Source organism: Coenobita brevimanus, chromosome 111 (assembly GCF_032717465.1).
Source record: "Coenobita brevimanus isolate Jiangsu-jjx chromosome 111, ASM3271746v2, whole genome shotgun sequence".
Classification (NCBI taxonomy): Eukaryota; Metazoa; Arthropoda; class Malacostraca; order Decapoda; family Coenobitidae; genus Coenobita; species Coenobita brevimanus.
In genome coordinates, this window is record NC_137064.1 from 31551501 (window position 1) to 31566500 (window position 15000).

Below are 15000 nucleotides of genomic sequence, written 5' to 3' on the forward strand. Positions count from 1 at the left end.
CACACACACACACACACACACACACACACACACACACACACACACACACACACACACACCAATAACCCTACAGAATTCACATACATGGCATAAGCTCTCCCCTCTCCCGACTTTTATTACACACACACACACACACACACACACACACACACACACACACCTTCGTAGTTTCCTATGAACACACAAAACTTAGCAATCCACACACACACACACACACACACACACACACACACACACACACACACACCTTCGTAGTTTCCTATGAACACACAAAACTTAGCAATCCACACACACACACACACACACACACACACACACACCTTCGTAGTTTCCTATGAACACACAAAACTTAGCAATCCACACACACACACACACACACACACACACACACACACACACACACACACACACACCTTCGTAGTTTCCTATGAACACACAAAACTTAGCAATCCACACACACACACACACACACACACACACATCCACACCTGCGTGGTTTCCTATGAACACACAAAACTTAGCAATCCACACACACACACACACACACACACACACACACACACACACACACACACACCTTCGTAGTTTCCTATGAACACAAAAAACTTAGCAATCCACACACACACACCCACACCCACCCACCCATACACACACACACACACACCAGGAAGCAGAAACAGACCCTGAGTGCAAGGAGGGGAAAAACAGAGACGTAAATCCGACAAGCAACATGGCAGTCAAGAGCATCCACACAACACCTCTCTCTCTCTCTCTCTCCCTCTGTGTGTGTGTGTGTGTGTGTGTGTGTGTGTGTGTGTGTGTGTGTGTGTGTGTGTGTTTTGAGGGAGGGGGAAACTGTTAGAGTGCTTTATTTAACACAGTTTTTATTAATTAATTTATTCATTTATTCTGACAGCTTAGAAGAGAAGAAGTAAATAAGACACAAGAAACGGGTTGCATAAATAGAAAAAAAAATACGGAAAAAATAAGGAATGATGATACAATACTCAAAAACGAAAAATATACGAAACTAAAAATGGAAGGAGGCTATAAACAAAGAAAACGATAATATACAGAAAACAGGATGCGAAACTCCAATTATTCTGTCATTCAAATGTTAAAATTAAACATGGCGGTGCAAAAAGTCTTTTAAAATAACTATAATGATGGGGCGTAATAATTTTCCAGCTGTAATTACCTTCAGTAATTTTAGATTTAACTTCCAGCTCATACAAATATAAAACATGAATAGCGGTAGTAATAATAACAGTAATAATAATAATAAAACAATAATAATGATAACAACAAAAACCACAGTAATAATAATAATAATAATAATAATGAAGATACAACTCTCTTCCCCACAAAATATCAAGATCGGTACTCACCCTTAGCGATCTCCTCAATCCTGGGGGGGAACTTCTCACCAACGCCGCCCACCACCGAGAACCCGAAGCGGCGGTCAGCAGGGCCCAAGAACAGACTCACTTCCTTCACGTACGCCTTGAGGACGAGGAAAGGAATTTGGTTAGACATGTAAGACAAAATTGGATAAGGGAAGTACAGCTTAAGATACCCCCGGTCAATATCAGAAAGCAAGTTGGTGAAAGGAAAGGCACTACACTCCTTTTACTCTGACTTGGCCTAAAACTGCCATCTGTCCTTCTTGAAATCTGAGTTGTAAAGAATAAACACGGGATAACAGTGCTAGTCACGAAGATGTTATGAAAAGGATGTGAAGCCACAGCGTTGTCTCTTCCTGCCACTTAGCCACGTGAAATAAGCTGTAAAAGGACGGAAATCTTGGCCAAGATGAGGTAAAAACAAGTATAGCTAAACAGGTCTCTACTAATATAAATCAAGACGGCGAGAGGACAGGACTGTGATTAAGGAACACCACTACGTAAGGCATCAGAAAAACAGCGGTCGTTGATCGAAGTACCCACGGCGAGAAGAGAAAAAAAAATAGAGATGAAGACATAAGCAGATGGACAGAATACATGGGAGAAGAGTTTGTAGATGTAAGTTCCGCAACAGATTGAGGCCTGTAATACCGTCGGTTAAGGAAGCTCCCTAATAAATACCTTTTCCTAAACGATTAATTCTGTTTATTACACTTTTCTGCCCTATTCTGTGTTACGTGAATCCTTCCAACATTGCCATCCTCGGCACAAATAACGTACAGAAGGATATTAATCAGGCATATCCAAAAAATAAATCGCATAGGAAAAGGTGTTAGTGAGTCTCCTTAACCGAAGATAATACAGGCCTAGATCGAAGGCCTCTGATCGAAACCCCAATGGAAGGATAACTAAAATTTTAAAGAAATGTAAGGACATCAAAAGTAAAGCGTCCGTGGCGGAAACTATACAGACGAACAAAAAAAAAAGTAATGAGATGAAAGGATTGTCAAATTCTCCCTCCTGTGAAATCTCTCACGTATATACTCAGCAAATCCAAGAGCGTAAGGTAAATGGGTAATAGAAGGAAGTGCAATGTCAGTCTTCGATGGAACAGACAAAATAAAAGCAAACTTCCAGCAAGATGGAAAGTTGCGAGTTGCCAGACAAAAATTGAGTGTTTGCCTAAGTCGGGAGTCAGCACAGAAGCACAGTTCTTGAGAGGATGCGTATATGTAGCTGAGAATATAATGTGTGATGCCGAGTTTAACAGAGATGGTAGTAACTATATAATGCCTTGTCTTGCTACAGAATGTTAGAGGATGTAGTGTAAATGCTGGGAGTAAAAAGGAGGTGATGTTAACAGCTATATGTAACAGAGGGGGGCCAAGTGAAGTGTCATGTGTAATTATTCGCGAAGTTACTGTCTTTCTACAGGGTGAGCCTAAAGTTATATTACACAGCATTGGACGAAGATGAGGATGAGGCAAACTGCAAGGGAGGCAAGTCAAAAGTAACTCGCCCAAACTAATCACTATGACCTAATTCGACATTATCGAGACGACTAACCTCTGAGCAATTCAAGAAGACCATTATAGTGTTCGATATACCAGTGAATCATGTCTTTTAAGTTATCAAGACAATAGATGCAGAGAGGAAACGGTATTTTAAGGAGCTGAAGCCAATATAGTTAGACAAGTAAATGGAAATCACTGTGTTAAAATAAAAAAACACCCATGAAAGATAAATGTGGGATGCAGATCTTTCAAAATATATATATATTTTTAGATGATCCATTGTGACAACTGGAAAGGCTGGGTGCGAGAGAGAAACAGGTTAGACCCTGAATTCTATATTATCTCTGACGTTTCTCTAAAGATGGATTCTGTGTTGCCCAAAACATTAAAGAAAATAAAGAATTCAAATTCTAATCTGTAAGCCAAGAAACCATTTGCAACGCTGAGTGGTAACCATATAACCAAACCATACGTGCTCCCTACGTGTCAAGTGGGTTGGTGGAGGGTTAGTGCCCCTCCCTGTAAATCAAATAACTCAGAGTCAAATGGTCACCCCGTACGGGATTATGGCGTCTGGCAATAGATAGATAGATAGATAGTGTCTCTCTCCCTCACCCAACCACTGTTTTTATTATTATCCACTTCGCTGCTGTAGACACAACTGGGTATTTCATTCTGTTCAATTCAGATGATAGTGTGCAAAGAGAAATCCTTACCAATCACAGGGTAAGAAAGGCAGATATAATAACTGAGGATTTTCTCTTCTAAGTTATGGCTCAGAGACCAGACCTCTAACAAAAGCCCTAAGCAATAAGACTAGAGGGTGCTGAATAAGGACTAGAAAGGTTAGCATCTGGTATGAGATAGAGAGTTTTCATACGGAGGAGCAGACAAAGGATGCTATACCCTCTCCCGCTATACGATACATGAGGTGGGTTGTAATTATATATCGTGAAAAATATAACATCGAAGCATACAATGGTGAAAAGATTTGCTCCATTTCTTTTTTTTTTAAGCTCAGTACTTGCATGAAATTTCCGTCTGGTTTTAGCTTGAATAAAAATACCTAAGTGTGTTTGTATTAGTAGTAGATGTCAGTGTTGTAGCCCCACTCTCATTTGAACGTGAACCCGGTGGACTGCAGGTAGAAGTTGCTCTTATGCAGGTCATCATCCCCCTTTCTGAGGATAAGGAGGGAGTTGTGGGGTTTATATGACCGGTCAGCACAGCCGCCAAGGTATTAAGTGCCACCACGTGAAGGCGTCCCTCTCCAGCAATACAAGTTCCAGTATAACCCAGAATACTCACGCCATCCGCTGACTTGTGAATTATCGAGAATTGTAATCTACTGTAAAGTGCATATCTATTTGCGTTCACAGCAGCAACACTAACAAAACATTCTTTAACACTAACAACAGTTCTAGAATTTCTCTAGTAGTGTAGTTAGCTAGGTATAAAATAATTAGTTAAAATGGATGAACTACTGAAAATCTAAAATACCTACCCCATCCGGAGATTTGTGGCCAGGGAGGAGGTGGTCCATGCTCTCCACCAGTGAGCGTGAGTGGCCGTGTCTGGGAGGGAGGGGTATGACGGGGGGCAACTCATCTCCAGCCAGGCTTTTGCTGTGGAAATGCCTCACTCTCACCACCCCTTCAACGCTGGGAGGTGACACGGGCGTTCCCAGAAGAGGCTTGTTACTGTTGGTGTGGTTTCCGAGACTCACCAATTCAGGGGGTTTACTGTTGCTATTGCTGTGCGTGGTGAGGGTGAAATTTGTGAGGTTGTGCGCATGTTGTGGTAGATTGTGGTGGTGGTGGTTGAGCGCCGCAGCCATCTTGAGCACCGAGGGTTTGTGGCAGGCAGGTATGACGTCAGGGCTGTTCAAAATATCGGGTGGCGTTGAACCGTTAACCGTCACGATGCCGTTGGTCTTGCCCGATGTCACGTGTACGGAGATGCTGTTCCTGTCACCATTAGTCCCATTATCCACTCCTCTACTGCCACCACTATTACCAACACTATTGCCATTGTTTAATCCTCCTGTGCCACCATTGCCAACACCCACGCTAACCTCGCTGCCCACGCCATTACCGTTGACGTGGATGGCCCCGTTGGCGTGACCGTTGTGGCCGTTGACGCCGCTGAGGGGAGGCGAGCCCTGACCCCCGCCGAACGTGGAGAAGGAGGACAGGCTGCGAGGGTTCCAGTCCTGTAACAACAAAAAGGAAAAACACATTAACACGAGGCAACAGGCGAACATTCACAAGTGTGCAAGAAAAAACAAGTAAACATGGGGCCACACTAAAGATTAACGAAAGCGTGAGTTAGGTAGGTCAGAGAATTTTCAGAGCTCAAAAAATTGGTATCCATGAGGGTAACATCGTCCGTCCCACAATAATGAGCCAGACAACAAAAGCTGGAAACGTCAGGTATTTAAGGAAGGTCCCCCTATATTACCCACATTTTCTATAGAACGTTTACTACAAAAAGAAAATGACCGTCAACCGTAAAATTTGTGGATAGCTATGACAAAATATTTAAGCTAAGAGAGAGGCAGTGACATCCACCCACCTCATTACTCTCAGAAGGCAGTAAAGTGAAAGTGCTCAGGGCGACCAAGCGTACAGGCGAGGTATTCTCCGTGTATTTCGTGAAGTATGATACGGTAAATACGAAATGCTACTCTTTATCACTGTATCTCGTGGCAATAATGATAATAAATAATGAGGGTCGTATTTCTCACCAAATCTTGTTGCAAAAAATGATAGTCAATAATCAAGGCTCGTCTTTAAAATCTTCAGTTCAATTATGTTTTCACTTTTTTTTTTTTTTTTATCTTTTATTCCTGCCTTATTATATTCAGCTTAGAGGAGACATTTTGAACTGGAGGGGTTAAATTTATTTTCTTTAACCTCCTACTCTGAATAAAATCGTCTGGAGAGGGGAACAATAAAATGCAATAAAGCGTCGTTAAATCAGAGGGGTTGAGAAGGAGGGGAGACCATGGGGGGGTGAATCAAGCAAAACTCCATCCCCAACCCCTCCCAAACCCCACCTCCAGCGCTGACTGCCTTGACCCCATCAGCACGAGGCGTCTTTAATATTTCATTCTTGTAGCTGCCAGACGATTTTATTCAGCTGAAGATACCATTCGTAATAAGGGGAATGATGAAGACTATTCCGCCACCAGTTTGAAAAGTCTCTCCAAAACCGAGTAAAATCGTCTGTAAAAATCTATAACATAAGGAGAAAGAGAGAGAGAGAGAGAGAGAGAGAGAGAGAGAGAGAGAGAGAGAGTTAAAAGATGGCAAGGATATCATCGATTAATGGTTTTCTGGGGAGTTTTGCCCCACACTCCCTCCTCCTGAATAATAATCCATACTAGGTACCGCTGCATTCAACAGTTCTAATTACTGTCTGGAAGCGGTGTCAAAATCTAATAAAATCTTGTCAAACTATCCACTCAGATTCAAAAACTCGGAGCTCCATTCGCGTGAAATAACTCTGATCCAGATAAGAAATAAACGCTAATGCTGCTAGTGATGATCCTGCAGCAAAATGATATGAAGGACACCCCAAAAAAAATTACATCTCATAAATATAACCAAAACTGCTAGAGATGATGATGATTGATGATGATGATACTGATAATGCTACCCTTGATTTACTGCTACAAATGATGATGATGATAACGATGACACTTATGATGCTGATGATGTAAACAATTCTACATCTCATATGTAACGAACGCTACAAATGATGCTAAAAATGATGTTACTGATAATGATGATGATAATGATGATGGTAACTGATGACGATGATGATACAAAGAGGAAGTTATACAGAGAAGTACAGGTTAGGGAGAACACTTTATTCCCAAATGAACTGGAATAAGCTCTATCCCCTAAAACTAAACAATCCATCCACCCATCCATCACCCAATCCTATGTTTTCCTATGAGTAGCTTAGGAGTCCGGGGCTAGGCAAGTTGGTCCTGACATTTAAGATGAGTGACCAGCCTCACTCATCCCTGAGTGGCATTACGTGAGCAATAAGCCCCAACCACCCCTTGCATAGAAACCTGCACCGGCTCAATCCGATTGAAGAGCCATAATTACTCACTAAACCAACCAGGTGCCATAATTTGGTTACGATAAATGGTTACCAACCAGCGTAGTAAATGGTTTCCTGGTGTACAGGAAACCATTTGGCTTGTCACTCAGCGTAGAGTCACCCATAAGCAGAAGGAAGAAGAAAGAATGAAGGAAAGAAGACAGACGAGGACGGAGGGATGAGAGGAATGGGCAGACACCCAAAGCAGCACTACATCGAGCGAGTGGATGGCGAGCGCCCCAATACCAATACTTCTTCCACCTTAAGTTCCTAACCATCGCCGCCAATAAGACAACTGCGGTGCTGTTAACCTTGGAGAGGCCTGGAAACAAAGGAGGCGAGCCAGTTCCGCATTGCTCCCCCCTACACAATGCTCGTTAACAGGCGGACACTGACCACTCCCTCACTCTCGCTCACTTACTCATTCACTCCCTCACCCGCTCATTCACTCACTCTCTCACTCATTCACTAACTCACCCCCCAACTCACTCTCTCTCTCTCTCTCTCTCTCTCTCTCTCTCTCTCTCTCTCTCACTCGGCTAACGACTTCCAGGGCCTCACCGGGAAAACTTCACTCATAATTCAACCCTCAGTCATGCCTTCTGGAGTTGCATTTCGCTTCACACATACACACACACACACACACACACACACACACACACACACACACACACACATGAGAAGTCTGTTTGTTTTTATCTGACGGAACTGAACCACTCTCACCACTTAAATATAGTTGTGTTTGTATTCAATGAGTTTTTATATGAAACAGGTATGAGTCTCCTTGGTTACTAGTCAAATCGTCCCTCCAATATGACGACACTGAGATGAAAGATGTAGGGGATGTTTGTCACGTGTAAAAAAATATATATATTGTTTTCATTCTCTTCATTATTATTATTATTATTATTATTATTATTATTATCACTTGTTGTTGTTGTTGCTGATGTTTTGTTGTTGCCATTATTATTATTATTATTATTATTATTATTATTTTCTTATTTTTGTTATTATTATTATTATTATTATTATTATATTATTATTATCATTATTGCTGTTGTTACTGTTTATTATTATTTATTATTATTATTATTATTATTATTATTATTGCTGTTGTCAGTTTATTATTATTTACTATTATTATTATTATTATTATTATCATTACGGTATTATTACTATCATTACTACTACTACTACTGCTACGTACTACTACTGATACTACTCTTATTATCGTACAAGACATTCTCCTGCACAATCTTAATAAACAACAAAGAAGAGGGTCGAGGTCACTTAAGTAGGTAGGCAAACGTTCTTAAGTAAATTGCTAAGAATCAGGGAGGTCAGAATCACACCTCAGGACTTCAGATTTCCACACGTGTAATGGATAATATTCATGACTCTATAATGAGGATGATTCTTGCATTGTGATTCTAGGCTAAAACTACTGACAACGGGTACAGGATGTGGTGACACGTTGATTGGTGTTCTCTCTCTCTCCCTCTCTCTCTCTCTCTCTCGGTACGTAGATACTGTAGATAGACACAGATAGATAGATATAGATAGATGTCTTTCTGTATATCAATCAATCTATCGGTCAATTTAACTTTATGGGGGAGGCGGTGGCTGAATCGGTAGAGAGGCGGCTTGCCGTCCTGATGGACCGAGGTTCGAATCCTGGTTGGGGCAGGGGACAATTTAAGGATTTGAATTTCATAAAAAGCAGACTTTCCTGATCTACCAGATGACCCGCCGACATGTCGTAAAAATACCCCAGCTAATACCAATACACCAGTCCTGTATGAGACATCCCTAGCATGTATTCAATATGGACGGTGGGTGTTAGCGCCGAAGTGGTGACATGTGGAGGTGTAGGAGGACTACTGGGCCTTGGGATAGGCTACTGCCCCCGAGACATAGGCCCTGAAGCCTTTGCCTAGAGTCGGACACATAAAAAAAAAAAAAAAAAAAATCTATATCCATCTATACCTCTCCTAATCCCAGAGTTTATCCAAGCTAGACCCAATCAAATAGCTTCCACTCCCCTCAGCCACTACTACTCTCCCCTTCTTCTCTCTATCTATTTACTCATCCATCCATCTATCTATCTATCTTCATGCCATAACGCCTCCACCCTCAACCACTACCCCTATCCCCCCTCCTGCCGCCCTCCCACCCAAACCACCAGCCAAACCACCCTCCCTCATGCACGCAGCCCTCCCCCTCATGCAGGCAGCCCTCCCCCTCGCTCCGGATGCAGGTTTGAATGATATCCTGCCTGCCCATCACGTGAGTCTCAAGGCCGGACCAAATGCAGACGTCAAGGGGCTTGATAATGACCGTGAAGACCGTGAAGACCCTACACCACACTCACGGTCACGGCCAAGGTCTACGGGAAGGATTCTTAAGGAGGGGTGTAGTTACGGCTGGGGGTTGAAAATTTACACACACACACACTCACACACACACATACACACACTAGCCCCCCCAGTCCTCACACACTAATCCCCCCCACACACACTAGGCCCCCCAGTCCTCACACACTAATCCCCCCCACACACACTAGGCCCCCCAGTCCTCACACACTAACCTCCCCCCCCCACATACACACACACTCTACGGACGCTGCCACCCACATTTCACTAACAAAGCCGTCCCTGGGCAATGGCTAAAACACACCCTCGACTTTGCTATCACCCGAGATGAACGTACGTGATATCATGTCTCAATAAATGAAAACGTAACCTAGAGAGAGAGAGAGAGAATTCATAAACAAATAGACAAACACTCGTACAGACAGACCTACATATACAGAATTCAAAGGCAAATAAACATAGACAGAGTGATTGACAAACAGACTGGCAGACAGATGACTGATTTATACAGATGCTGATAAAGAGATAGGAAAAACAGACATATTTACAGACAGATATAGACAAAAGCATACTGGCCCCATATATAAATACATACATACATACATACATACAAACACATACATAAACATACATACATACACATACAAACATACATACATACAAACATACATACATACATACACACATACAATACATACATACATTCATACATACATACACACACATACATACGAATCATACATACACACAAACACACGTACACACAGATACAGACAGACAGACCGAGAGAACTTCAGACACAAGAGAAAAGGACAGATAGATAATGCATACACGCCAATAGATAAACAGTTGAGAAGACAAGGGAAGGACAGGATGCGGGGCAGAATATAACGATGGTAATGGAAGGGAATAAGATTAGAAGCGGAAGTTGTAAAGTTAAGGGATTACCTGGGGGTGAAGTGTGTGTGTGTGTGTGTGTGTGTGTGTGTGTGTGTGTGTGTGTGTGTGTGTGTGTGTGTGTGTGTGTGAGAGAGAGAGAGAGAGAGAGATGGGTACAGGGAGGTAATAAGGTAAAGAAAGAAAATGAGATGGGCAAATATGGGAATGACAGAGGGAGTAAGGGGGTGATAGAGAAAAAGAAAGGGAGTAAAGGGAGTGGGAGAGAAGAGAGAGGAAGGGAAGGGAGTGAAATGAGAAAAAGGAGTGACGTAAGGAGGAGGGGGGAGGGGGAGTGAGAAAAAGGATGAAGAGATTACTGGGTTGTCGGAAGCTGGGCGGGGTGAGGGAGGGCAAAGGGTTAGAGGGGTTGGAGATGAGGGGAGGGATGAGGGGAAGGGTGAGGGGAGGGAGGGAGGGGAGAGGTGAATGAGGGCAAGAAAGAAGGAAGAAGGGAAGGGAGGGGAGAGGTGAAGAAGGACAAGAAAGAGGGAAGAAGGGGAGGAGGGGAGAGGTGAAGGAGGGCAAGAAAGGAGGAGGACGGAGAGGAAGATATGAAGGAAGGATGGGAGAAAGGGAGAGGAAAGGGGATGTGGGAGGGAAGGAGGGGGAAGGTGAGAAATGAGGGAAGTGAGATGAAAGACGGGAAGCAGAAACGAGATGATGGAAGAGTGATGACAGCAAGGGTTTTAGGGGTAAGGGCACAAGGGCAGGGGTGAGGGAGGCATGGAAGGGAGATATGAAGAAAGGTTGATGTTATGGTTGTGGTGAGGGCGAGGGAAAGAGGAGCGCAAATCAGAGATGATATAGGAAATTGGCTTAAGTCTGTTTGTGAATAATTTGACGACGACATCAGCAATAATGATGATGATGATGATGATGATAGTGTTCTGAGTGTAGTGAAAGATGTCTGTATGAAGCCTTATATCCTAAAATTTTAAGCCCTTCATCCCAATAGGTCTTCCCTAAACTAAATCAACTAGTTTGACTGCCGCAAGAGCAAACCATAATACACCCTGTCCCACTTTTTTCAATTTTCCAATACGAATATAGACACGAAGGTCCGTTCCTTGTGGGCCAACAGTCCTCCTACATGTCACATACCTTCACATGTCACTGATTTGGCACTAATGCCAACCGTCCATACTAGGACGATCGCATTCAGGACTGGACTGGCATGATGGTGTTAGCAGGGGTGTTTTCATAAATGTTGGTGGGTCTTGTAGAAGATCAACAGAGTGAGTTTTAGCGATATTCAGTTCTACAAACTCCTCCCAGCTCCAGTGTAGAATGGCTCTCTCGTCCTTTCGTACAACAGGCCACTGCTGCACCTACTACTCCACCACCTCCCCAACTGCAGGGTTCGGCCAAGGGCTCACCCGAGACACGAAAGCGGGGGAGTGCATACGTATGACACGGCAAATTGTGAGTTGTGTTTGTGATCATGTTCCTTCCGCTGAATACACGAAAAGGAGGTTTAGGGAAGGAGGCAGGTGAGAGGTGGGTTCGTGTCTGGTTTTCGATGCAGCTGTTATGTGCGACGAGGGAAATTTAATGTCCAGAGAAGTCAACTGCGTAGGACATTTATTAGAGTTCATGGATCCATAAATCAGGCACACACACACACACACACACACACACACACACACACACACACACACACACACACACACACACACGCACAGATAAACAGATAGATAAACAGATAGTGACAGACAGAGAATATGGAGGTGGTGGGTGATGTTACAGTTGCCATCAAATTTTTCCTCCAAATCACCCGAATCGTGTGGTGTGGTGTAGTGTAGTGTAGTGTAGTGTAGTGTAGTGAGGGTGGGGATAGGAGTGGGTTGTGTAGTGAGGGTGTAGTGTAGTGAGGGTGGGGATAGGAGTGGGTTGTGTAGTGAGGGTGTAGTGTAGTGAGGGTGGGGATAGGAGTGGGTAGTGTAATGAGGGTGTAGTGTAGTGAGGATGGGGATAGGAATGGGTAGTGTAGTGAGGGTGTAGTGTAGTGAGGGTGGGGATAGGAATGGGTAGTGTAGTGAGGGTGTAGTGTAGTGAGGGTGGGGATAGGAGTGGGTAGTGTAGGTGCCGTCCATCACCCCACCCTGCCAAACACGGGCCGCCCCGGGACCACCGCCGGAATATTCATGAGTGCAATGGGGTCGGGAGGTAATAAGCACCATGGGTAACCCCGATACAGGATTAGATACGCCATTTCCGGTACACGTAGGATTAATTCCAACACTAGCCAAAGAAAACAGGAAAAAATACAGAGCTAGAGTGGAAAAAAAAAAAAAAAAGTCCCGGGAACCCCTTTAGTATGAGGACTTTTTTTTTTTCTTTAAGTCTGCCTAATTCAAGACAATGTTATTAAGCTTCAAAGACATCGCTGGCAAAGTGAGTTAGGACTTCGCATGCTTTCCGTCGCCATGGATCTTGTTTTGTTATAACTTCAGATGATATTTAGCTGAAGACTCCCTCGTGGTTAAGAGCATCCCTGAAAAATACCCTTGATTTCGCACAGGTGATGAGGCAGGTAGAGTTCGGATGAGGCAGGCAGAGTTCGGATGAGGCAGGTAGAGTTCCGGTGAGGCAGGTAGAATTCGGATGAGGCGGGTAGAGTCCAGGCCATCACAGAAGCAGGTAGAGTTCCGCTGAGGCAGGCAGAATTCGGATGAGGCAGGTAGAGTTCAGGTCATCACAGGGGCACACCACGTCTACGGGAGATGAGGGGGACTCCATAGAGGTACCTGGATCCCGCCGTGCCCTCCCATAGAGCCTGTCCGTCACACTAGAGGCAAATATGTTAGTCCAAAACCCGCGGCGCTCTATACAGTACACAACATTAAGGGGCTCTATACAGAACACTAAGGGGCTCTATATACAACACTAAGGGGCTCTATACAGAACACTAAGGGGCTCTATACAGAACACTAAGGGGCTCTATACAGAACACTAAGGGGCTCTATATACAACACTAAGGGGCTCTATACAGAACACTAAGGGGCTCTATATACAACACTAAGGGGCTCTATACAGAACACTAAGGGGCTCTATATACAACACTAAGGGGCTCTATACACAAAAGAGTAGTACCAGTTCTTACCATACACGAATCTCCACAGAAAGTAAGTACTGTATAATCGTAAATCTCTTTGCCTTGTTCTATTTTTCACGTTAGAATTCGCTCTGGTTCTGTTTTTTCACTAACCCCTCAAAAACAATGGGTCTTTTCACTAACCCCTTCAAAACAATGGGTCTTTTCACTAATCCCTTCAAAACAATGGGTCTTTTCACTAACCCCTTCAAAACAATGGGTCTTTTCACTAATCCCTTCAAAACAATGGGTCTTTTCACTAACCCCTTCAAAACAATGGGTCTTTTCACTAATCCCTTCAAAACAATGGGTCTTTTCACTAACCCCTTCAAAACAATGGGTCTTTTCACTAATCCCTTCAAAACAATGGGTCTTTTCACTAACCCCTTCAAAACAATGGGTCTTTTCACTAACCCCTTCAAAACAATGGGTCTTTTCACTAACCCCTTCAAAACAATGGGTCTTTTCACTAACCCCTTCAAAACATCATGGGTCTTTTCACTAACCCCTTCAAAACAATGGGTCTTTTCACTAACCCCTTCAAAACAATGGGTCTTTTCACTAATCCCTTCAAAACAATGGGTCTTTTCACTAACCCCTTCAAAACAATGGGTCTTTTCACTAACCCCTCCAAAACAATGGGTCTTTTCACTAACCCCTTCAAAACAATGGGTCTTTTCACTAACCCCTTCAAAACAATGGGTCTTTTCACTAACCCCTTCAAAACAATGGGTCTTTTCACTAACCCCTTCAAAACAATGGGTCTTTTCACTAACCCCTTCAAAACAATGGGTCTTTTCACTAACCCCTTCAAAACAATGGGTCTTTTCACTAACCCCTTCAAAACAATCGGTCTTTTCACTAACCCCTTCAAAATATCATGGGTCTTTTCACTAACCCCTTCAAAATAATGGGTCTTTTTTAAGCAAAATACAATCATCTTAGCACAGCAATAATAAACCACAAAAGACGTTCTCGCGGCTAAATAATCTAACCCTTTCAACCCAACGACGTATTTTCTTCTACTGTTACTACTACCATAAGATCTCATTCAACTTGAAGAAGGCGTAGTAGGAAGGGATTAATGGGGACAATTTGACTTTCCGGTTGTTAAGCTCCTAAAATGAAACTGTCTGGAGATAGCAAGAATAATGTGAAAAAATAAGTCACAGGCTGGAAGGTGTTAAGATCCTTTACGAATATTTCCCCTGATCTGTAATGTAAGGCTGGCTGGATACGTGGGTGGTACTGATGGGGAGGAGGAGGAGGAGGAGAAAGAAAGGGAGGAGGTGGAGTAGTAAAGGGGTAGAGGGAAAAGTAAAGAGAGGTACAGCTGGGAGGGAGGGAGTAAACAGGGAGGTACAACTAGGATGAGGGAGGGAGGGTGGAGTAAACAGGGAGGTACAGCAGGAAGGGAGGAGTAAACAAGGAGCAGAGGGAGGGGGAGGGAAATGAGGGTCACGGCCACAGGGAGTCAAAACACCACGTAGGAGGAGAAGGAGGAGGAGAGAAGGTTCGGAAATGGTAGGGGTAGGGGGAGAGGTACTGGAGAAATGGAAGAA

General features: G+C 43.5%; 1 protein-coding gene across 1 annotated transcript in view; it reads right to left on the minus strand.

Annotated features, from left to right (window-relative positions):
- Positions 1–15000, minus strand: part of LOC145417856 (uncharacterized) — a 58133-nt gene that overhangs the window by 9442 nt on the left and 33691 nt on the right. Inside the window, exons 2-3 of the mRNA XM_080286475.1 lie at positions 4422–5129; positions 1385–1503 (exon numbers count right to left, since the gene is read on the minus strand). Coding sequence (XP_080142601.1) covers positions 1385–1503; positions 4422–5129 — 827 coding nt within the window. The remainder of the gene's footprint in view (positions 1–1384; positions 1504–4421; positions 5130–15000) is intronic.